The 24,461-nt window shown below is 55.6% G+C and overlaps 1 protein-coding gene across 1 annotated transcript in view; it reads right to left on the bottom strand.

Moving 5' to 3' along the window:
• Positions 1-24,244, bottom strand: part of AHNAK2 (AHNAK nucleoprotein 2) — a 29,476-nt gene extending 5,232 nt beyond the window's left edge. Inside the window, exons 1-8 of the mRNA XM_060181375.1 lie at positions 24,076-24,244; positions 11,162-11,220; positions 10,995-11,084; positions 10,391-10,492; positions 9,880-10,021; positions 9,033-9,172; positions 4,787-7,603; positions 29-3,805 (exon numbers count right to left, since the gene is read on the bottom strand). Of these exons, the coding sequence (XP_060037358.1) occupies positions 29-3,805; positions 4,787-7,603; positions 9,033-9,172; positions 9,880-10,021; positions 10,391-10,492; positions 10,995-11,084; positions 11,162-11,220; positions 24,076-24,130 (7,182 nt within the window). The 5' untranslated portion in view covers positions 24,131-24,244. The remainder of the gene's footprint in view (positions 1-28; positions 3,806-4,786; positions 7,604-9,032; positions 9,173-9,879; positions 10,022-10,390; positions 10,493-10,994; positions 11,085-11,161; positions 11,221-24,075) is intronic.
• Between the last annotated feature and the right edge of the window lie 217 nt (positions 24,245-24,461).

Raw genomic sequence — 24,461 nt, forward strand, 5'->3', positions numbered from 1 at the left:
TGTCCACCTTAGGGGCCCTGATGTCCACCTGGGGACCCTTGATGTCCACCTTTGGGGCCTTGATATCCACCTGGGGACCCCTGAGATCCACCTTGGGTACCTTGAAGCTTGGCATCTGCACCTTGGGCAGATGGGCCTTGACTTTAGCCCCCTCTGCCTTGCCCTTCAGTTGAGGCCCCTCTTCCTCAGGCAGGGCCACCTCCAGCTCAGCTCCTGGCAGAGTCACATCTACAGAAGGAACATGGATGTGGCCCTCTGGGACACTGACCTCTCCTGTCACAGAGGGCAGGCTGGCCTCCAAGCTCACCTTGGGTGAGGTCACGTCCATGGTGCTACCCAAGTCCTTGGTGCCGGCAGACATGCCAAAGGAGGGCATCTTGAACTTGGGCATTTTGAATTTGCTGTCCTTGGAGGCCACCTCCTTGTCTCCCAGGGAGATGTCAGCCTCCAATGTGGCTCCTGGGACCTGTGCATCAACCTCCACACCTGGTATTGTCACCTCTTGGCTGGGCAGAGTCACTTCCCTTTTATGGCTCTTCAGGTCCACTTGGAGACCCTCGATGTCCATCTTGGGGGCCTTGATGTCTACCTGGGGTTCCTTGATATCCATTTTGGGCACCTTGAAGCTGGGGGCCTTCACTTTGGGCAGGTGGCTTTTGAATGTTGCACCCATGTCCACATCCTGCAGCTCTACCTTGGGAACTGTACCCTGGGCCTGCTTCACGTCCACCTGGGCTGTCTTCAGGTCTACGTCTGCAGATGGGAGGGGCATGGAGAGGTCCCTGCCCTGCAAATCAGCCTGGACCCCAGGAAGTTTCATGTCTGCATCAACTGAGGCCTCTGTGTGCTTGCTGGATGCAGACATGCCAAAGGAAGGCATCTTGAACTTGGGCATTTTGAACTTACTGTCCTTGGAGGCCAGCTCCTTGTCTCCCAGGGAAATGTCTGCCTTCAGTGTGGCTCCTGGGACCTGGGCAGCCACCTCCACACCCGGTATTGTCACCTCTTGGCTGGGCAGAGTCACCTCACTCTTCTGTCCCTTCAGGTCCACCTGGGGGCTCTCGATGTCCACCTTGGGGGCCTTGATATCCACCTGGGGACCCTTGACGTCCACCTTGGGTACCTTGAAGCTTGGCATCTGCACCTTGGGCAGATGGGCCTTGACTTTAGCCCCCTCTGCCTTGCCCTTCAGTTCAGCCCCCTCTCCCTCAGACAGGGCCACCTCCAGCTCAGCCCCTGGCAGAGTCACATCTACAGAGGGAACTTGGATATGGCCCTCTGGGACACTGACCTCTCCTGTCACAGAGGGCAGGCTGGCCTCCAAGCTCACCCTGGGTGAGGGCACATCTACGGAGCTGCCCATGTCCTTGGTGCTGGCAGACATGCCAAAGGAGGGCATCTTAAACTTGTGCATTTTGAACTTGCTGTCCTTGGAGGCCAGCTCCCTGTCTCTCAGGGAGATATCAGCCTCCTGTGTGGCTACTGGGATCTGACTGTCCATCGCTGCAGCAGGCATTGTCACCTCTCGGCTGGGCAGAGTCACCTCACCTTTGTAACCCTTTAGGTCAATGCCTATGTCCATCTTGGGGGCTTTAAGATCTACTTGTGGGCCCTTAATGTCCATTTTGGGGGCCTTGATGTCCACCTTGGGAGCCTTGATGTCTACCTTGGGGGCCTTGATATCCACCTGGGGACCCTTGACGTCCACTTTGGGGGCCTTGAAGCTTGGCATCTGCACCTTGGGCAGATGGGCCTTGACTTTAGCCCCCTCTGCCTTGCCCTTCAGTTCAGCCCCCTCTCCCTCAGGAAGGGCCACCTCCAGCTCAGCCCCTGGCAGAGTCACATCTACAGAGGGAACATGGATGTGGCCCTCTGGGACACTGACTTCTCCTGTCACAGAGGGCAGGCTGGCCTCTAAGCTCATCTCAGGTGAGGGTACTTCAACAGAGCTGCCCAAGTCCTTGGTGCGGGCAGACATGCCAAAGGAGGGCATCTTGAACTTGGGCATTCTGAACTTGCTGTCCTTGGAGGCCAGCTCCCTGTCTCCCAGGGAAATGTCTGCCTCCAATGTGGCTCCTGGGACCTGTGCATCTACCTCCACACCTGGTATTGTCACCTCTTGGCTGGGCAGAATCACTTCACTCTTCTGTTCCTTTAGATCCACCTGGGGTCCCTCAATGTCCACCTTGGGGGCCTTGATCTCCACCTGGGGGCCCTTGATGTCCACCTTTGGGGCCTTGATATCCACCTGGGGACCCTTGACATCCACCTTGGGTACCTTGAAGCTTGGCATCTGCACCTTGGGCAGATGGGCCTTGACTTTAGCCCCCTCTGCCTTGCCCTTCAGTTCAGGCCCCTCTCCCTCAGGCAGGGCCACCTCCAGCTCAGCCCCTGGCAGAGTCACATCTACAGAAGGAACATGGATGTGGCCCTCTGGGACACTGACCTCTCCTGTCACAGAGGGCAGGCTGGACTCAAAGCTCATCTCAGGTGAGGGTACTTCAACAGAGCTGCCCAAATCCTTGGTGCCGACAGACATGCCAAAGGAGGGCATCTTGAACTTGGGCATTTTGAACTTGCTGTCCTTGGAGGCCAGCTCCCTGTCTCCCAGGGAAATGTCTGCCTCCAATGTGGCTCCTGGGACCTGTGCATCTACCTCCACACCTGGTATTGTCACCTCTTGGCTGGGCAGAGTCACCTCACTCTTCTGTCCCTTTAGGTCCACCTGGGGGCCCTCGATGTCCACCTTGGGGGCCTTGATATCCACCTGGGGACCCTTGACATCCACCTTGGGTACCTTGAAGCTTGGCATCTGCACCTTGGGCAGATGGGCCTTGACTTTAGCCCCCTCTGCCTTGCCCTTCAGTTGAGGCCCCTCTTCCTCAGGCAGGGCCACCTCCAGCTCAGCCCCTGGCAGAGTCACATCTACAGAGGGAACTTGGATGTGGCCCTCTGGGACACTGACTTCTCCTGTCACAGAGGGCAGGCTGGCCTCCCAGCTCACCTTGGGTGAGGGCACGTCCATGGTGCTACCCAAGGCCTTGGTGCCGGCAGACATGCCAAAGGAGGGCATCTTGAACTTGGGCATTTTGAACTTACTGTCCTTGGAGGCCAGCTCCCTGTCTCTCAGGGAAATGTCTGCCTCCAGTGTGGCTCCTGGGACCTGGGCATCCACCTCCACACCCGGTATTGTCACCTCTTGGCTGGGCAGAGTCAACTCACTCTTCTGTCCCTTCAGGTCCACCTGGGGGCCCTCGATGTCCACCTTAGGGGCCTTGATCTCCACCTGGGGACCCTTGACATCCACCTTGGGTACCTTGAAGCTTGGCATCTGCACCTTGGGCAAATGGGCCTTGACTTTAGCCCCCTCTGCCTTGCCCTTCAGTTCAGGCCCCTCTCCCTCAGGCAGGGCCACCTCCAGCTCAGCCCCTGGCAGAGTCACATCTACAGAGGGAACTTGGATGTGGCCCTCTGGGACACTGACCTCTCCTGTCACAGAGGGCAGGCTGGCCTCTAAGCTCATCTCAGGTGAGGGTACTTCAACAGAGCTGCCCAAGTCCTTGGTGCCGACAGACATGCCAAAGGAGGGCATCTTGAACTTGGGCATTCTGAACTTACTGTCCTTGGGGGCCAGCTCCCTGTCTCCCAGGGAAATGTCTGCCTCCAGTGTGGCTCCTGGGACCTGTGCATCTACCTCCACACCTGGTATTGTCACCTCTTGGCTGGGCAGAATCACCTCACTCTTCTGTTCCTTTAAGTCCACCTGGGGACCCTTGATGTCCACCTTGGGGGCCTTGACATCCACCTTGGGCGCCTTGAAGCTTGGCATCTGCACCTTGGGCAAATGGGCCTTGACTTTATCCCCCTCTGCCTTGCCCTTCAGTTCAGCCCCCTCTCCCTCAGGAAGGGCCACCTCCAGCTCAGCCCCTGGAAGAGTCACATCTACAGAGGGAACTTGGATGTGGCCCTCTGGGACACTGACCTCTCCTGTCACAGAGGGCAGGCTGGCCTCCAAGCTCACCTTGGGTGAGGACACATCCATGGTGCTGCCCAAGGCCTTGGTGCCGGCAGACATGCCAAAGGAGGGCATCTTGAACTTGGGCATTTTGAACTTGCTGTCCTTGGAGGCCAGCTCCTTGTCTCCCAGGGAAATGTCTGACTCCAATGTGGCTCCTGGGACCTGGGCATCCACCTCCACACCTGGTATTGTCACCTCTTGGCTGGGCAGAGTCACTTCCCTTTTATGGCTCTTCAGGTCCACTTGGAGACCCTCGATGTCCATCTTGGGGGCCTTGATGTCTACCTGGGGTTCCTTGATATCCATTTTGGGCACCTTGAAGCTGGGGGCCTTCACTTTGGGCAGGTGGCCTTTGAATGTTGCACCCATGTCCACATCCTGCAGCTCTACCTTGGGAACTGTACCCTGGGCCTGCTTCACGTCCACCTGGGCTGTCTTCAGGTCTACGTCTGCAGATGGGAGGGGCATGGAGAGGTCCCTGCCCTGCAAATCAGCCTGGACCCCAGGAAGTTTCATGTCTGCATCAACTGAGGCCTCTGTGTGCTTGCTGGATGCAGACATGCCAAAGGAGGGCATCTTGAACTTGGGCATTTTGAACTTGCTGTCCTTGGAGGCCAGCTCCTTGTCTCCCAGGGAGATGTCTGCCTCCAGTGTGGCTCCTGGGACCTGGACATCCACCTCCACACCTGGTATTGTCACTTCTTGGCTGGGCAGAGTCACCTCACTCTTCTGTCCCTTTAGGTCCACCTGGGGGCCCTCGATGTCCACCTTGGGGGCCTTGATATCCACCTGGTGACCCTTGATGTCCACCTTGGGTACCTTGAAGCTTGGCATCTGCACCTTGGACAGATGGGCCTTGACTTTAGCCCCCTCTGCCTTGCCCTTCAGTTCAGGCCCCTCTCCCTCAGGCAGGGCCACCTCCAGCTCAGCCCCTGGCAGAGTCACATCTACAGAGGGAACTTGGATGTGGCCCTCTGGGACACTGACCTCTCCTGTCACAGAGGGCAGGCTGGCTTCCAAGCTCACCTTGGGTGAGGGCACATCCATGGAGCTGCCCAAGGCCTTGGTGCCGGCAGACATGCCAAAGGAGGGCATCTTGAACTTGGGCATTCTGAACTTACTGTCCTTGGAAGCCAGCTCCTTGTCTCCCAGGGAAATGTCCTCCTCCAGTGTGGCTCCTGGGACCTGGACATCCACCTCCACACCCGGTATTGTCACCTCTTGGCTGGGCAGAGTCACCTCACTCTTCTGTCCCTTCAGGTCCACCTGGGGGCCCTCGATGTCCACCTTGGGCGCCTTGATATCCACCTGGGGACCCTTGACATCCACCTTGGGTACCTTGAAGCTTGGCATCTGCACCTTGGGCAGATGGGCCTTGACTTTAGCCCCCTCTGCCTTGCCCTTCAGTTCAGCCCCCTCTCCCTCAGACAGGGCCACCTCCAGCTCAGCCCCTGGCAGAGTCACATCTACAGAGGGAACTTGAATGTGGCCCTTTGGGACACTGACCTCTCCTGTCACAGAGGGCAGGCTGGCCTCCAAGCTCATCTCAGGTGAGGGTACTTCAACTGAGCTGCCCAAATCCTTGGTGCCGACAGACATGCCAAAGGAGGGCATCTTGAACTTGGGCATTTTGAACTTGCTGTCCTTGGGGGCCAGCTCCTTGTCTCCCAGGGAAATGTCTGCCTCCAGTGTGGCTCCTGGGACCTGTGCATCTACCTCCACACCTGGTATTGTCACCTCTTGGCTGGGCAGAATCACCTCACTCTTCTGTTCCTTTAAGTCCACCAGGGGACCCTTGATGTCCACCTTGGGGGCCTTGATGTCCACCTTGGCTACCTTGAAGCTTGGCATCTGCACCTTGGGCAGATGGGCCTTGACTTTAGCCCCCTCTGCCTTGCCCTTCAGTTCAGGCCCCTCTTCCTCAGACAGGGCCACCTCCAGCTCAGCCCCTGGCAGAGTCACATCTACAGAGGGAACTTGGATGTGGCCCTCTGGGACACTGACCTCTCCTGTCACAGAGGGCAGGCTGGCCTCCAAGCTCACCTTGGGTGAGGGCACGTCCATGGTGCTGCCCAAGGCCTTGGTGCCGGCAGACATGCCAAAGGAGGGCATCTTGAACTTGGGCATTTTGAACTTGCTGTCCTTGGAGACCAGCTCCCTGTCTCCCAGGGAGATGTCGTCCTCTAGCATGGCTCCTGGCACCTGGGCGTCCATTTCCACAGAAGGCATTGTCACTGCTTGGCTGGGCAGAGTCACCTCACCTTTGTGGCCCTTCATGTCCACCTTAGGAACCTCGATCTCCATCTTAGAAGTCTTGATATCTACTTGAGGACACTTGATATATATTTGGGGTGCTCTGATGTCTATCTGGTTACCCTTGATGTCCACTTTGGGTACCTTGAAGCCCGGCATCTCTACTTTTGGTAGCTGGGATTTGACTTTGGCCTTCTCTGCCTTGCCCCTCTGGTCAGACCCCCCTCCCTCCGGCTGGGCCATCTCCAGCTCAGCCCCTGCAAGAGTCATATCTATAGAGGGAACTTGGATGTTGCCCTCTAGGACACTGACCTCTCCTGTCCCGGAGGGCAGGCTGGCCTCTAAGCTCACCTTGGGTGAGGGCACGTCCATGGTGCTGGCTGCCATCCCAAAGGAGGGTATCTTGAACTTCGGCATTGTGAACCTGTTACCTTTGGAAGTTAGCTGTTTTTCTCCCGGGATTATGTTCACCTCCTTGCTTTCACCCTGTCCATCTGCCATTGCCCTCTGCTCTGTCTGTCCTTCCTGTGGTTTAGATGTGCCTCTTGGTGTCTCCTTCACTTTTTCTTTGGACACCACAAACTTTGGTGTGTGCAGCCTGGGGAACTGGATGTGTGGCTGTGTGTGTTGGATTCCTGTACTGCTCTTTCTGTGTGAGTCTGGCTGTGAACCTTCCCCCAGTCCTGTATCTGGTTCCTGCCGTCTCTCCTTGTCACCCTCACCTCTACCTCTCTGGACCAAGGCCCTGCCAGCCTTCCATCCTGGCTGCTGTTCCCTTGCCATTTCTGACTGTTCAGGTACCCTGCGTGCCAATTCCCATGCCTCCCTGCCTGGCTCTGCCTCCTTTTCTTCCCCGCTGCTCTGTGTCACATTTCTGGTGTCCTTCTGTCTGTCATCCCAGGTCTCTGTCTCCTGCACCACTTGATAGTCCTGCTCCCCAGCCTGGGCTGCTAGGCCAGGGCGTGGGGCCTGAGCTGGGCCCTTCCCAGAGCGCATCTTGAGCCTCAGCTTCAGGAACCTCCTTCTGTTTTGGCTGCCCAGGCCACCTCTCTGTTCCCGCTCATCATCTGGGAGCTGTGCCTCTGTGTCTGTGCTGGTGGGGGACAGGTCTGCTGTGTCCCCTCTCTCATAGGCCTCAGATGAGCTGTGTGACCTACGGGGCCCTGGTGGCCGGCGGCTCCTGATGGCCTGGAACTTGGGCCAAGATAACGTGTCCTTGTGGGCGCGCCGGCCCCGGCCCTCTCTGGGCTGGGCAATGAGCCTCTCGTGGTCCCTGTCCCTCTCCAGTGTCTTTGTGGGTGTGTCTGTCAGGTTGTCTGCAGCATCTCTGTCCTAAAAGACAAGAATGTGTGTTGAGACACAAGGACTGACACTGGGCCCCCGAATGACTCGGACATCCCATGTTGGGTATCTAGCCAGGAATTTGAGACTGTGTGGAAGCCACAGCTCGGGTCAGAGGCAAGTCGGTGGTGTGGCTTTGGGCCACCAGCCTGGGGAAGATCTTCGTCCCAGGGAGGGGATGTCATACATGAAACACATCAGAGGAGAAGTTGAGAAATGTGTGCCCCCCCCCAAGACTGACAGGAGGAGCCCAGGCTGGTGAGCACAGACACTGGAGACTGGCAGCAGAGGCCAGTGTGCTGTGGGTTGGGGGCTGTGAGACCGACTCTGAATTGGGAAAGAAAGCACTGCAAGGGGAGCCGGGCGGTGATGCAGTGGCTTAAGTGCACATGGCAAAAAGTGCATAGACCGGCATCAGGATCCTGGTTCGAGCCCCCGGCTCCCCCACTGCAGGGCACTCACTTCACAAGCAGTGAAACAGGTCTGTAAGTGTCTATCTTTCTCTCCCCCTCTGTCTTCCCCTCCTCTCTCCGTTTCCTCTGTTCTACCCAGCAACAATGCCAGCAATCACAACAACAATAATAACAAAAATGACAACAATAAACAACAAGGGCAACAAAAGGGGAAAATTTTTGTGTGTGTGTCCAGAGTTATTGCTGAGGCTCAGTGACTGCATTACGGATGCACTGCTCCTGGAGGCTTCCCCCCCTTTTCTTGCTCTTATTGTTTATTGTTGTTGTTATTGCTGTTGGACAGGACAGAGAGAAATCGAGAGAGGAGAGGAAGACAGAGGGGGAGAGAAAGATAGACACAGATAGATCTGCTTCACCACCTGTGAAGTGACTCCCCTGCAGGTGGGGAGCTGGGAGCTTGAACTGGGATCCTTACGGTGGTCCTTGCGCTTCGCACCATGTACGCTTAATCCTCTGCGCTACCGCCCAGCCCTCAAAGGGAAAATTTTTTTTTTTTGCCTTCAGGGTTATTGCTGGGGCTCAGTGCCTGCATCATGAATCCACTGCTCCTGGAGGCCACTTTTTACCCACTTTTGTTGCCCTTGTTGTTGTAGCTTTATTGTGGTTATTATTGCTGTTGTTGATGTCGTTTGTTGTTGGATTGGACAGAGAGAAATGGAGAGAGGAGGGGAAGACAGAGAGGGGGAGAGAAAGACAGACACCAGCAGACCTGCTTCACCGCCTGTGAAGCGACTCCCCTGCAGGTGGGGAGCCGGGGGCTCGAACCGGGATCCTTACTCTGGTCCTTGCGCTTTGCGCGACATCTGCTTAACTCGCTGTGCTACCGCCCGACCCCCCCCCAATTTTTTTTAAGTTTCTTTTAAAAAAGAAAGAAAGAAAGCACTGCAAGGGGAGAAGTGATGAGAGCAACAGTTGTGGGGGTTGGTCAGCCAGTCTCTGGCCTTCACCTGTCTCTCAGCCGCTCCAGGCAGCAGTGGCCGGCGGAGCTGGAGCCGCATGCGATATGGCTCTGAATACTGCAGGATCTTGAGTGCGTCTTCATACTTGACATTCTCAAAGAATATGGTCGCACTGAGCAGCTGGTCCCCTAGAACAGAGGTGTCCCTACCTCAGCACCCCCACCGCCAGCCGGAGGTCCTGGTCTCAGTAGGGCTTGAAACCAGAGGCTCCCAGGTCACCCATGCAGGGAACAGATGACCTCTCTCTCTCTCTCTCTCTCTTAAATTAATTGTATTTGTATTTTTATTGTTTGTTTGTTTATTTATTTATTTTAACTGTTCAGCTCTGGCTTATGGTGGTGCGAGGGATTGAACCTGGGACTTTGGAGCCTCAGGCATGAGAGTCTGTTTGCATAACCATTATGCTATCTACCCTCCGCCCTTATGCTATCTACCCTCCGCCCATATTTGTCTTTTTAAATACTTATTTATTTTGTGTAGACACAGAGAGAAGTTGAGAGGAAAGGGGACGATTAAGAGGGAGAGAGACAAAGACGCCTGCAGCACTGCTTCACCACTTGTGAAGCTTCCCCCCTGCAGGTGGGGACCAGGGGCTCAAACCTGGGTCCTCGCACATTGTAATGTGTGCGCTCAACCAGGTGTGTCAACACCTGGCCCCTGCTTGCCTGGCTCCTCTCTATCCCACATGCAACAGACATGGGACAGGCTGTCATACACAGGAAGAGGTTCCCTCCAGACCCCAGCTTCCCCACCACAATGAGATACAGGTAGAGCGGCCCCCGGTTCTCATGCAACAGCCCCCCCCCCCATCTGGCCTGGGGACACAGGGCAGCACCTTCTCTCAAGCTGAAGAGTTTGGCTGCGGGGGAGTCCTTCAGCACGTGCTTCACAAAGATGCCCTTGTCCCCACCGCCTGTGATGCTGTAGCCACTGACGCCAGCCTCAGCCTCCGTCCTCAGGGTCACTTCTGTCACCTCCTGCACGGAAGTATGGGCATCACTGCAGGCTATTTGCCATGGCTCTGGTGGGGCCTCTGCCCATTGTCTCAGCCAGGTGACACACACAGGGGCAGGAAGCAGGTATGGTGGCCTGGTGAGTGGTGTCCTTGTCCCCTTGCCTGCCTGCCAGAGGCTGCAAAAGATGGCATGTGGCTGGACAGCAACTGGGGACACTGGGTTTGCAGCGAGTGGCAAGCTGACCCCAGCCCCTGGACCAGCCGGGCCCTCCACCTGCCCCCTCCTGAGCTTGTGATTGGGCAGAGCCCTGGAGGCAGTGCAGTCAGTGTCCCTCCCCCACAGGCCCTTCCCTCCCTCTCACCCATGTCCCTCCCTCACTCCCTCCCCCACCTCTGCCCGGCTCATCCTGGAAAGTGTCCTGGAGTCCCCCGACTCTCGCTTCCACCAGGACCACCGTCTCCCTGAGGAACTGCTCCTTTCCGAGGTATCTTCCTGCAGCCAGACAGAGGGGAAAATGGGGTGATAGGCCAGGTCTGCCCAGTAGAGAGGGAAGACCCAGGTCAGGGCCACAGGCACCACAGAGGAGCAAGCTGACAACATGCAGGGAGAGGGCCCTGGGCTCAGCCGCTCCCACCTAGTGCTTCAACCCACTTCCTCAGGGACCAGGGGAGATCCCGACCCAGCTTTGCGCAGAAAAACAGGGGAGTGCCTGCTGGAAGCCATGTGCTGTGAGGCCTTCTTCTCTGTGTCTCAGTCCCCCACTGCAGGACCCCAAATGGTCCCCTGAGATGGCACAGGTACTTCCTGTGTCCCCATCTCCAGAGTGTCCTTCTCTGTTCTGGATGGTCTTAGCCTGGGGTCCCAGGCAGGTGAGGGACTCAGAGGCCAACTGGGATAGACAGCCATAGTGGCAGGCCAGTTAGGTGTCTTGGTGATAAAGGTAGGGATGGGGGCATGGCCTGTCCCCTGGTCCCCAGGTCCTCTGTCAGCTCACCTGGGTCCCTAAGCCGGCTCCCTCCACACAGTCGTAGACAGGAGAGGAGCCCTGGGGCCGAGGGCGTATGATCTCGTCCCCTTCAGTCACCTGCAGGAGAGCAGCTGGTCACCTGGGCCACAGGCTCTGGCCAAAGTTGGGGGGGAAAGCAAGTGGGCCTCACTTACCGAGGGGTCTCCTTCCTCTGTGGCATCTGGGTCCTGGAGCTGCAGCCGTCCACCAGATGCTGTGGGGGAAACCAAGTCAGCAATTGAGGAGGTTTTGGGGGTATGGCAGCCCAGGGGAGGGGGGACAGGTGACGGGGAGTGGCTTATATCACACCCCTTGATACACACGTCTCTGCTTCTCTCTTTGAATGAACAGGGGAAAAAAGAAAAACATAGAAAAGACATATTTAGTGTCCCAAAATATATAACCCAGTCACACTTGTCTGCTAGTCTCTGTGAGCACAGGTATAAGTAGACAGTTAAACTCACCCTACATTTATATCCAAATCCTAGAACTTACAACATCATGTTATAATCATTTCATCTCTCTTACTATAACATTACCTAGCACCACACTGAAATGAGAAAGGAGACAGGATTTACTTCACCCTGATCAAGTTCAAGTCCTGGCACCACACGGGGAGGGGAGCCGCTCTCCTTCTTGCTTTGGTTTCTCAGAGCTGGGGCATCACATGTGTGCAGACCCCCATTCCCAGATACAGAGTGTCTTAAGTGGACAGAGACAGAGGAAGAGATGGAGGGGGGGACAGGGAAAGAGAGAGAAGGAAAGTGACATAGGGGGAGACAGACAGAGAGAGGGAGACAGAGAGGAGGGGAGAGTCTTGGTGATAAAGGTAGGGATGGAGGCATGGCCTGTCCCCAGTCGTAGACAGGAGAGGAGCCCTGGGGCCGAGGGCGGATGATCTCGTCCCCTTCAGTCACCTGCAGGAGAGTTGGGCGGTAGCGCAATGGGTTAAGCGCACGTGGTGCAAAGCGCAAGAACCGGCATAAGGATCCCAGTTTGAGTCCCCGGCTCCCAACCTGCAGGGGAGTCGCTTCACAGGCGGTGAAGCAGGTCTGCAGGTGTCTATCTTTCTCTCCTCCTCTCTGTCTTCCCTCCTCTCTCCATTTCTCTCTGTCCTATCTAACAACGATGACATCAATAATAACTACAACAACAATTAGAGAAAGGACAACAAAAGAGAAAATAAATAAGTAAATTATTAAAAAAACTTTAATTAAGAAAAAGGTAGAGTGAGTGGGTAGATGAGATAATATAATGGTTATGCACAAAGAGTTTAGAGCTTAAAAGTCCCAGAACCCAGGCTCCATGCTCAGTACCACCCAGAACCAGATCTGATTAGTGCTCTCTGGTAAAAGAAAAAAAAGTAGAGAGAGGGGGTCAGGCTGTAGCACAGCAGGTTAAGTGCACATGGCACAAAGCACAAGGACCAGCATAAGGATCTTGGTTTGAGCCCCCAGCTCCCCACCTGCAGGTGTCTGTCTTCACAAATGGTGAATCAGGTCTGCAGGTGTCTGTCCTTCTTGCCCCCTCTCTGCCTCCCCTCCTCTCTCGATTTCTCTCTGTCCTATCCAACAACAGCAATGACAACCATAACAACAACAACAACAACAAAGGTAACAACAAGGGCAACAAAATGGAAAAAATGGCCTCCAGGAGCAGTAGATTCGCAGTGCAGGCAATGAGGCCCAGCAATAACCCTGGAGTCAAAAATAAAAAAGTAGAAAGGAAGAAAGGAAAAAAAAAAGGTAGACATAATAATATCTGAACATTCCTAGTTGGTATCAGAAAAACAGCAATGGACGAGAACTAGGCCTTCCCCCTCCTCCAGACTGACCAGAGAAGCTTGTGGGCTTGAGTGGAGAGAACTAGGGAGGGAGTTCTTTTCAATGGGCTGCATCGAAAAGGGGCTGTTGCCCAGGGATGTGGCAGAGAAAGGGACATGGAAAGTCATGCCAGGAAACCTAAGCCTCCTTCTGGAGATGCTTGTGGCCCAGAGGTTTTTTTTTTTTTTTTTTTTTTATGATTTAACATTGATTTACAAAATTATGAGCTAACAGGGGAGTTCTGTGCTCCCATTCCCCCCACTGGAAATCGCAGCCCTTCTCCCAAGGTCACAGATATGGGTTAATTATTACTTATATAACCATACATACATATATATATATATATATATATATATATATATATATATATATATTTGCCCATTTTCCTATGGTCCTGCCTTCTCTTACATTCTTTTTTATTTTATTTTATTTTTACTTATTTATTTATTTTGCCTCCAGGGTTATTTCTGGGGCTTGGTGCCTACACTACAAATCCACTGCTCCTGGAGGCTATTTTTTCCCTTTTGTTGCCTTTATTGTTTATCATTGTTGTTCTTCTCTTTCATTCATTTTTTTTTCTTTTTCTTTCCTTTTCAAATGAACTATTTATTTAAATATCCTTTTTCTTATTTTTGTGAGGATTTTTTTGGTCAGTCCATTATTTATTTATTTTTTAATATTTATTTATTTATTTCCTTTTGTTGCCCTTCTTGTTTTATTGTCGTAGTTATTATTGTTGTTACTGGATAAGACAGAGAGAAATGAAGAGAGGGGGAAGACAGAGAGAGGGAGAAAAAGACAGACACCTGCAGACCTGCTTCACCACTTCACCACTTCACCCCTGCAGGTGGGGAGCTGGGGGTTCGAACGGGGATCCTTACACCGGCCCTTGTACTTTGCGCCAACTGCACTTACCCCGCTGTGCTACCGCCCGATTCCTCTATTTATTATTTTTATTACAAGTTGTTTACAAAATCATAAGGCTAGTGTTCCACACTGTGCCCCCCGCCCAAGTTCTGTGCTTCCACCTTCCCAACTAAAGGATACAGTAACATCTTTTCCTTATTGCAGCATAGCATTCTATGATGTATATATCCCATATATATCTTTTTAAGATTTTATTTATTTATTAATGAGAAAGATAGGAGGAGACAGCGAAAGAGCCAGACATCACTCTGGTACCTGTGCTGCTGGGGATTGAACTCAGGACCACATGGTTGAGAGTCTAGTTCCTTAGCCACTGCGCCACCTCCCGGACCACATCCCATATATTCTTTATCCAGTCTGTCTATGGGCATTTAAGCTGCTTTCTCTCTGATTATTGTGGATAATGAAGCTTTGAATATAGGAGTGCATATATATTTGAAGACTCCACCCTATGGGCATATGAAATGGAAACAAGATTACAGTAATGGAACTACATAAACAAAGAGGTTTCCACATAACAAAAAACAAACCATACAAGGATAAACAGACAACCCAGTAACGGAGAGAAGATATAATGCACATCATACATCTGACAGGGAACTGATACCAAACATCTACAAAGAAACCATCCAGCTCAAAAACAAACAAAAACAATACAAAATGGGGAAAAGAACGGAGTAGTTTTCTTTTTTTTTTAATTTTTATTTATAAAAGGAAACACTGACAAAAACCATAAGATAAGAGGGATACAACTCCACACAATTCCCACCACCAGAACTCTGTATCCCATCCCCTCCCCTGATAGCTTTCCTATTCTTTATCCCTTTGGGAGTATGGACCCAGGGTCATTGTGGGATGCAGAAAGTGGAGTCACACCTACACCTACTCCTACTCCTACACCGACAACAACACCTATTGTTACTTACGAATGCCTTTCTTTTTCCCCTCTTCTCTCTCTGGTCTTAATAAAACTCGGTCTCAAAGCTCTCTAGTCATGCTCCCCTAACATTTCTTCCCTTCTGGGGGTATGGACTGAAATTATTTTTGGGGATGAAGAAGGTAGGAGTTTTGGCTTCTGTAATTGCTTCTTGACTGGACAGGGTCAATGGCATGTCAATCCATACCCTCAGCCTGTTTGTTCCTTTCCCATGTCAGGTAGGTCTCTGGTAAGGTGAGGGTCCAGGACACATCGGTGAGGGATGGAACCTGGGTCGTCAGCATGTGAGGTGTGTGCTCTTCTGTCAAGCCACCTCCTCAAGGTATTTTGTTTGTTTACTGCTCAGTCCTGGCTGATGATGGTGCTCGGAATTGAACCTGGGGCCTCAGAACCCATAGCAGGAAAGTATTTTTGCAGAACCGCTGTGCTATCTCCCACAAGATCCTTTCAACTCTTCTTTTTTTTTTAATATTTATTTTATTTATTTATTCCCTTTTGTTGCCCTTGTTGTTTTATTGTTATAGTTATTATTGTTGTTGTCATTGTTGGATAGGACAGAGAGAAATGGAGAGAGGAGGGGAAGACAGAGAGGAGGAGAGAAAGAGAGACACCTGCAGACCTGCTTCACCACTTGTGAAGCTACTCCCCTGCAGGTGGGGAGCTGGGGTTCGAACCGGGATCCTTATGCTGGTCCTTGTGCTTTGCGCCACCTGCGCTTAACCCGCTGCACTACAGCCCGACTCCCTCAACTCTTAACTTCTTCAGAACATTTTATGAGATACAAATGGGTAACCCTGCTGTTTGTCCAGAGCCCTGTTCAGCTCTGGTTCACAGTAATGCCGTGACTGAACCCGAGAACTTAGAGCCTCAGGCCTGAGAGTCTGCCACTGTGCTGTCTCCCTGCACTTGGCAAAAATGTTTTGCAAAAAGCCAGAGATGCTAGGAGATGGCTCATACCCAGAGAGCTGGCCTTGCCATAGGGTGGGACCTGGGTTCAAGCCTTGGAACCCCATGGAGCTCCATGGATGGTGGAGTGGTGCTCAGCATCTCTAAAAAGCAGACAGAGAAAACTGGACTGGGGAGAAGTATTGGTGGTCCATGCTGAGAGCTCACAATGAGGCCTGGCACACCGGCTAGAGCCAAGGGTGGCAAAGGGGAGGGGGCAAGGGGACTCCTGCTGGCTCCAGTGTTACACCCCTCAACCAGGTTAGCACCCTTGCAGGGAGGGCTGGGAGGGAAGGCAGAGTGCTGGAATGTTCCAGGGCCAGTCCTAGCATGGTTACACAACAAACTCGGTGAAGCAATGAACAGTGACTGACCGGTCTTGTGCGTCAGGCAGGAGACAGCAGGGCTCTGTGCCTCTGCAGGGTACAAGATGAGGGACGCACCTGGCAGCCAGCAATGACCATGTACAGGGACCCAGGTTCAAGCCCCGGTCCCACCTTCAGGGGTAAGCTTCACAAGCCATACAGCAAAGCTGCACAGTCTCTCTGTCTCCCTCCTTCTCTCTCTCCTACGCTCTATTTCTCTCTGTCACTACTGAAAACAAAGAAAAATAAAAGGGAAAAATGGTCTCCATTAGCTGTGGAGTCATGCAGTCACGGAGCCCCAGGGATAACTGGTGAAAGGAAGGAAGGAAGGAAGGAAGGAAGGAAGGAAGGAAGGAAGGAAGAAATGAATTAGAGAAACATGGACTGGCAAGCTATCTCGAGTGGGCAGTGCATTATTTTGCCATGTGCTTAACTCATGTTTGAGCCTCTAGCGCATTGGAAGGAGGTGTTGTGTCTCTTTCACTCTCTCTGTGAAAAATCATCCTGGAGCCATGAAGCTCTACTGATAATAGAAAAAAAATCAGTGAGAAGGGGCTGGTGGTGGCACCTCAGGTTAAGCACACATAGTATGAAGCACAAGGACCCAAATGAGGACCCCAGCTCAAGCCCCTGACTCCCCACCTGCAGGGGGGTCATTTCACAAGTGGTGAAGCAAGTCTGCAGGTCTCTCTGTCTCTCCCCCGCTCTGTCTTCCTGTCCCCTCTCAATTTTTCTCTGTCCTATCCAATAAAAATGAAAAATGGCCACCAGGAGTAATGGATTCATAGTGCAGGCACTGAGCCCCAGCAATAACCCTGGAGGAAAAAAAAAGTTTTTTAAAAAAGTGAGACAGTGGTCCCAGAGGTGGCGCAGTGGACAGAGTGCCGGACTCTACAGGCACAAGGCCTCAAGCTCCACTCCCAGCAGCACAGGTACAGGAGTGATGAGTGGATCTCCTTGTTCCTCTCCTATCCCATTAACAAATAAAAAATTTTTAGGGAGTCGGGTGGTAGTGCAGTAGTTAAGCGCAGGTGGCGCAAAGCATAAGGACCAGCATGAGGATCCCGGGTCAAGCCCCCGGCTCCCCACCTGCAGGGGAGTCACTTCACAAGCAGTGAAGCAGGTCTGCAGGTGTCTGTCTTTCTCTCCCTCTCTCTCTCTTCCCCTTCTCTCTCCATTTCTCTCTGTCCTATCTAACAACAAAGACATCAATAACAACAACAATAACTACAATAATAAAACAACAAGGGCAAAAACAAAGGGAAAATGAAAAAATAAATATTAAAAAAACATAAAATTTTTAGAAATCACTAAATATATAAATAGATAAGACAGAGAAGTGGCGTCAGGCTTCTCAAAATGACTGGCACGATTAAGGAGGCAGTAGGGGGACTGGCTGCTGCCCTCACAAGACATGGCGGGTGTCTGCAGGAAGGGCGCCCTAAGGTGGGCCTGCAAAGGGCCTCACAAGGATGAGGACAATGGCAGCTGAGCCCCCTCTCTGTCCTGTCCAGACACTATCACTCCCAAGTGGATGCCCTGTGGGTGCCTCATAAGGAAACTGAGGTGGGGAGAAGTTGCTCACATGAGAGGGGGAAGGGATTACAAGGAGGAGGCCCCCCCAAGTGTCCACCCCACATAGATGCCCCTAGACACGCACCACCCCCAGGTGTCCACCCACCCAGCCATCCACTGAGGCTCAGGACTGTTTGCTCCAGGACTGAGGACAACAGCTTCCTGGGCATCAGGGTCCCACCAAGGCGACCCTGCATCCCCAGCAGAAAGGGTGGAGGAGGGGCTGCCAAGGACTTTACCTCAGGTGCAAAGCCCGCCACCCCAGCCCTCCCCTGGCAAGTGTGCCCCTGGAGGGAACAGATGCAACACTGGGAGAAGGGGACCCCCAAGGACCCCACCCTGAGAAGCTGCTCCTCCAGTCCTGCCTCAGCACAGCACCCCGTGGGTGTTAGGGCTGTACCCCCAAACCTGCCCCAGGCAGTCTCAAGGTGTTGGGGCCTATAGGGAGGCATCAGCAGGGGAGGGTGGTTCCCCAATCTGGGGAGGAGGCGGGGTGTCACATGAGCCCCACGCCAGCACCCCCACCCCTCCCCCCTGACCTCCATAAGGCTAGGACAGCCACTCTGGAGGAGTAAGTGACAGGGGTGGCCCACCGGGGGGGGGGGGGGTCCTCTGCACCCCTTCGGAGGGGCACACGGCAGACATATTCCTGTATCCCCAGGGGGAGGAAGGTGTCCTAGAGCCCCCAGAAGCCTGGCTGCAGCCCCCAGCCAGCTCTGTGATATCACCCCCAGCCACCAAGGTCACCTGCACTGACGGGGCATGCCTGAGTCGGGTCCCCCCAAGCCCCCAACCCTGGCCTGTCCTCATGCCTGGCACCCTGCCTGTCCCACCAGCTCCCACCCAGCTGTCTTGTTCTCACTCCCCAGGGCCTGGTCCCCCACCACAGGGAGGGATGATGAGACTGGGGGAGCTGAAGCCCAGGGCACCTGTAGGGTGTAGACCGGGTGTTTGTAGGGTAACTAGCCACTGTGAGGAGTCCTGCAGGGAGGTGCCTGAGGGGAGGTGGGCTGGGAGGGAACAAGTGACCCCTCAGGGGTTAGCAACCCCCACCTCATCTCCCAGGAAAGCACTGCCCCCACCCTTGACGCCTGACTGTCATGGGACTGTCAGACTTTCCAAAGCAACACCCATAGGCGGAGGTGGGGGTTGGAGAGGCTGCCCACCCCTCCCTGATGTTCCCTGATAGCCACGCCCCTGCCTCTCCCCATACACCCCTCACTACTCCTCACCTCAGCACCTTCCAGGCTACAGCTGTCCCCTGGCCTGACCCCCACTCCCGCTCAGCCCCCTGATGCCCTCTAGGTCCTGTACCCACAGCCAGGCTCACTTCACACCCACCACTTCACAGGCTCACCACACCGCACATCTCAGCCCTTTGCTGGACAAAGGCCCCAACTCAGCCTGGACACCCCCATGGCCTGAGCTCCAATGGCCATGCTCAGCTCCCTGGAGCCCTCCAAGCTGGCCAGGCTGGCTGTACTTCTGCACAGGGAAACAGAGAGACAAACTCCTCTGGACCCTAAGGGGCTCAGCTGCCAAGGACGGCACCCCCACAGTCCTGCTCCCCCCTCCCCCCACGTACACACACACACCTGCAGGGAGTGCTGGATGGGCTCTGGGTAGCCTGGGGCCAGGCCGGGAGGGACAGCAGAGGCACTGAGGGTCCCACTGACTGAGAGGCTTGAGTCCAGCAGACAAGTGACCCTGGAGCCTGGAAGGCTAAACTCCCTCCACAACTGGGGGGCGTGGCTGGCTGGGTGCAGCCTGGGGGCCCCACCTCCTGCCCCAGCCTAGGCAGCTGGTTGGGGCTGGATGCCTGTCCAGCTTTGGAGGCTGACTCACACAGGTCCCTCTGGACTGGCTGGTCAGTGGGCACCCCCAAATGTTAGAGAACTCTATGGGCAGGCCTCCCTGTGGGCCCTGGGCAGAAAAGGGTTGGGGGCAGCCACAGGAGGGGGTGTGGGGGCAGCAGACAGCCTAGGCTGAATGAGGGTTCAAGGAGGGGGACCAGGTTGAATGGGGGTGCAGAGAAAGGGCACCCAGGCTGAATGGAGGTTCTGGAAGAAGAGGGAACCCAGGCTGAATGGGGTGCAGAGAGGGGGGAGCCCAGGCTGAATGGGGGTTCAGGAAGAAGGGGGAACCCAGGCTGAATGGGGGTGCAGATAATTGGGTGGGGGAAAAGCCAGGGCAGGATGAGGGTTCTATGTCGATCTCCTGCTGGGGCTAAGCACACCCCACCCAGCATCTCCAGCCTAGAGGGGGCTGTCAACCTTCAGGGAGGTATAAGGGACCCCCACCAAGCAGAGCCCAGGCCTGCATATAGTAGTAGGCTATGGGGGCGGCCAGTAAGAGGCCAGGACACACCCCATTCCTGGAAGGGGGGACTGCACCAGGCCCCCTAGAACCCTAAAAGTCAGAGGGCCTGACAGCGGCACACCTGGTTGAGTGCACACATTACCGTGTGCAGGTATCTGGGTTCTAGCCCTGCTCCCCACCTGCAGGGGGAGGTTTCACGAGTGGTGAAGCAAGTCTTCAGGTATCTCTATTATTTTTCTCCCTCTTTATCTTTCCCTCCCTTCTCAATTTCTCTCAGTCCTATCCAATTAAAAATAATAGAAGAGAAAAAAGGAAAGAGGCCACCAGGAGCTATAGATTTGTAGTGCTGGCACCAAGCCCCTGATAACCCCGCTAGCAAAATAATAATAGTAATAATAATAATAAAGAGTCACAGACAGCTCTGTGACAGCAAGACAGGAAGGTATGCTTCAGCCCTTTCTGCCCTGGGCTCACTTGGGAAGGACCTTGTGTCACCTTCCTGGGCAGGGCAGGCTGAGTCAGTACAGGCCCAACCAGCAGAAAGGGGGGTGCTGGCACAGACAGAGAAGTCATGCCTCACCTGAGCCTGGGCACCCCAAACCCATCAGGCCCCTCTACCTGCAGAACACCACCCCTGCCCCAGGCACTGGCCATAGGAAACTTCGGCTGTGGGATCCCCACCTCACAGCCCCTCTGCTCTGGGTCCCACACTGGAGCTTCCCATGGATGCCCCCTCCCAGCTCAGACCACAGACCCTGTCCCTGGCAGAACCGCAGCCGCTGCAGAAAGGTGGGTAGCAGAGTGCAGGCTGCTTAGCACCCTGTGACCTCAGAGGGCAGGGTCCAGGACCACAGCCGCCAGCCCAGCTCCCAGGGACTCCGCCTGTGGCTCTGGGCTCCTGGTGGTCAAGCAGCAGGACCTAGGGACACAACTCCCCTGGGCGTCACCTGGGAACTGGGCTAAGGCAGGCAGGTGGATGGGTGGCATTCTCTGAGGATGTGTCATGTGCCATCTGTGGGTGCTATTGCCACCCAGGAGCAGGGCCTGGGGTTCCCCAAAGCCAAGAGTCCTTTCGTGGGGAGGGCAGCCATTCTGACATCTCAAAATGGGGGGGCCAGGGGGTTGGGCAGTAGTGCAGTGGGTTAAGAAAGCGCAAGGACTGGTGTTAAAGATCCCAGTTCGAGCCCCCGGCTCCCCACCTGCAGGGGGGTCGCTCCACAAGTGGTGAAGCATGTCTGCAGGTGTCTGTCTTTCACTCCCCCTCTGTCTTCCCCTCCTCTCTCCATTTCTCTTTGTCCTATCCAACAACAATGACAGCAATAACAATAACAACAATAAACAACAAGGGTAACAAAAGGAAAAAAAATAGCCTCCAGGAGCAGTGGATTTGTAGTGCAGGCACAGAGTCCCAGCAATAACCCTGGAGACAAAAAAAAAAAAAAGAAAGAAAGAAAGAAGAAAGAGAGAGAGAAAGGAAGAAAGGAAGAAAGAAAGAAAGAAAGAAAGAAAGGGGAGCCAGGCACCCAGAGGCATGGGCAGACCTGCCCTCATAGCACCCCCTAGGGCCTGTCACCTATCGACACTGCCCAGCCATCAGGACACCCCTGCCCCCCAGCTCTGCCCCCTTTGTCTCTGTGCTGGCAGGACTCCACCCTCACAGAAGACAGGCAATCGGAGAGAGCGACATCACCTGTGTCAGCCCCTCAGGCCTCTGTTTTCCATTTTAGGAAGGGCTCTATTAAATATTTATCTATGCTGCATGCGTCTGGCTTCCTGGGCATGTGCTACTCAAAACAACAAAATCAAAGCAGAGGCACTGGCCTTGTTGGAGATCCCCCCGTCCCACCCCACTCAGAGTGACAGGAGGGGGTGCAGCTGGTCCCCACCCCACCCCCCAAGCTGCCCCACAGTCTCTCAGCTCCCAAGCTCTCCAACAGCACTGCCCCAAGGAGCTGGTCTCTGCCACTACTCCCTTCATCTCCAGGACCCCCAAGTCCCTCAGGCAAACTGCCACCTCCACCACACCCCACGAAGCTGTAGCAGTCCCCCCACACATGTCCCTCCAAGATTCTTACACTATCCTCCAGTCAAATGTTCCTTCCTCCAGGGAGCCCACCCTGACTACATGCAACTGAGGCTGCACTGATGGCAGAGTCAGGGAGAGGCTGGCTTTTCACTCCTGCAGGGGATGGCAGAGGCCCATGGCCAGTGCCCCCACCTGCCTGTGGTTTTCTCTTCACACCTCCCCACGTCCAGCCAGGCAAGTCAGCCCCAGGCTGAATCTGAACTCTCAGCCATGGAGGAAGGGCACAGAGCAGGAGGGTCTGAAGGGGACTGGGGTGCATCTGGAAGAGGCAGCTCCTGACAGGAGGCATGGCCAGAGGGAGGAAGCCCCAGACACCCTGGGCTGGAGGGGGCACTTGAGGGTCCCCTGCCTGGAGGGGAAGGCCAAGAGAACCCCCACCAGTGCCATGGTGAGCAGGCTCTGGCTCCCTGAGCTGGAGGGGCCTCTGTTGGGGGGTTGCCCTCACCAGGAGAAAACCCCAGCCCCTCATGGCTCATCTCTGTAACGGGGCCTCCAGACACAGTGGGGGCCTCTCAGGTAGGCTGAGGGCTCATCCAAGCTAGGGTTGCACTGGGCCAAAGCAGGAAGGCAAAGTATGGCTGCTAGCCCTGGGGTGTGGTGAGGCAGGCAGAGCCCTACAGGTGTGTTCCCAGAAGCCCCACCAGGGGGCGCATCCTGCTACAGTCTGGAGAGAAGGGGGGCGCAGAGGCGGAGGCTTGGGAGGGGAGCAGGTGTTAGGGCCTGGCAGACACAGAGAGCCAAAGCCACCAAGACCAGTGACTTCATTTCCAAGGAGTGGACAGCTTCCTGACCCTGACAAGGGGCGTGTGTAGACAGGGAGCTCCCAGGGGTGAGCCGGGACTGGGGCCTGTGGGGCTGCCAGCACACCTCTGCACAGCTGGAGCTGTATGGCCCTGGGCACCCACTATGGGAAGCAGGAGACAGAGCAAAGACCCCCACACTAGACCTCGGGGGGGACTTCAAGCCCATCATGTCCCCTGTCCTCCCCTGCACTGTTCAGGGCAGACTGGAGCACCCTGGGCTCTCCTTAGTTCCAGGGAAGTCCAAACAGGTTGGCAATAAAGAGGTGCCCAGTGCCTGCTCTGCAGACCTGCAGACCCCTCACTGGGAGCAAATGGGCAACAGGAGAAGCTGCAGCTGGAGGGGTGTGCCCTGGCTAGCCCCCCCCCCCCGGCCTGCAGCCTGCCCCAACCCCCTGCCAGCAGTGGGCAAGGTGCCAGGGTGTGGCAGGCTGCGGTATTGCTGCCCCAGTGGGAGTACTGCCCTGCCCCGCCCTAGCCTCCCAGATGCTGGACGCAGGGCACCTGCTGCCCATGCTGCATCCAGAGGTGGGGGCACTGAGCACTGCTGGGGGCACTCATGGGTGCATAGGTGACACCCATCTCCCCCTTCCCAGGACTACGTGCCCCACTGACCTAAGCCCTGACCCCCACTCGGGTCCCTCACCATACCTGAGGCATCAGGTCTAGTCTTCCCCAGCCCCCACAGAGCCACACCTAAGACCAGGCCAGTGAGGTGCAACCAGGCACTAGGTCCAAGCAGGTCGAGGGCAGTCCAAGGCAGGCAGCTGACCCCCAGGGTCCTGCAGGCCTGGACCCACCCCACCCCCGTGAGGGCAGCCCTCCCCAAGAGGCCACCTTGGGACCAAGACAGCGTCCCAGAGGGTTACAGCCGGGGAACAGTGACAGGGAGAGGCTAGGGGCAGCAGTGGGGAATCACTGAGTGCGCTGCGGAGGAGGAGGTGCAGGGGGTTAGCTGCGGGGGAGTGAGCAATGTGGCTGATGAGGGTGCAGGGGACAGGGGAAGGCAGGGGGGCAGCTGCGGGGGAGTGACCAATGTGGCTGACGAGGGTGCAGGGGACAGGGGCGGGGAGTCGGCTGCGGGGGGTGACCAGAGGGGCTGGTGGGGGCGCAGGGGACAAGGACAGGCAGGGGGGCAGCTGCGGGGACAGGGACAGGCAGGGGGCAGCTGCGGGGAGTGACGGTGCAGCTGGTGGGAGGTGCAGGGGACAGGCAGGGTGTCAGCGGCGGGGACCCCAGCGACCCGAGGCTGGACGCGTGCTCCTGGAGCGGCTGCAGGCGGGGAGGCGCACCGCTGTCTGGGGCTCCGGCCCAGGTGGGCAGCACCACGTGGAAGCAGTCACACATCGCGGCCGGAGGGCAGGGTCCGCTCGCGTCCGCTGCAGCAGTGGGCCGCCCGGAAGCGGGCTCTGGAGCTCAGGGTCCTGCAGCACCGCCGGTGGCCGGCCTCGGACTGGGGACAGAGCCCACGCCCCAGACCCCAAGGCCTGACACCCGGCCCGCCCAGCGCACCGCCCCTGCGGAGCCCCGGACCACGCCCCGGACCAGGCCCCGCCCCAGACAGCCCAGTGGCTGAGCCCACCAGACCACGCCCCACTAAAATCACGGCCCCGCCCCAAGCAACTCATTGGCTCCACCTGCCGCAAGGTCCTCCCGTCACACCAGGCCCCGCCCAAAC

Source organism: Erinaceus europaeus, chromosome 22 (genome assembly GCF_950295315.1).
Source record: "Erinaceus europaeus chromosome 22, mEriEur2.1, whole genome shotgun sequence".
NCBI classification, from domain to species: domain Eukaryota; kingdom Metazoa; phylum Chordata; class Mammalia; order Eulipotyphla; family Erinaceidae; genus Erinaceus; species Erinaceus europaeus.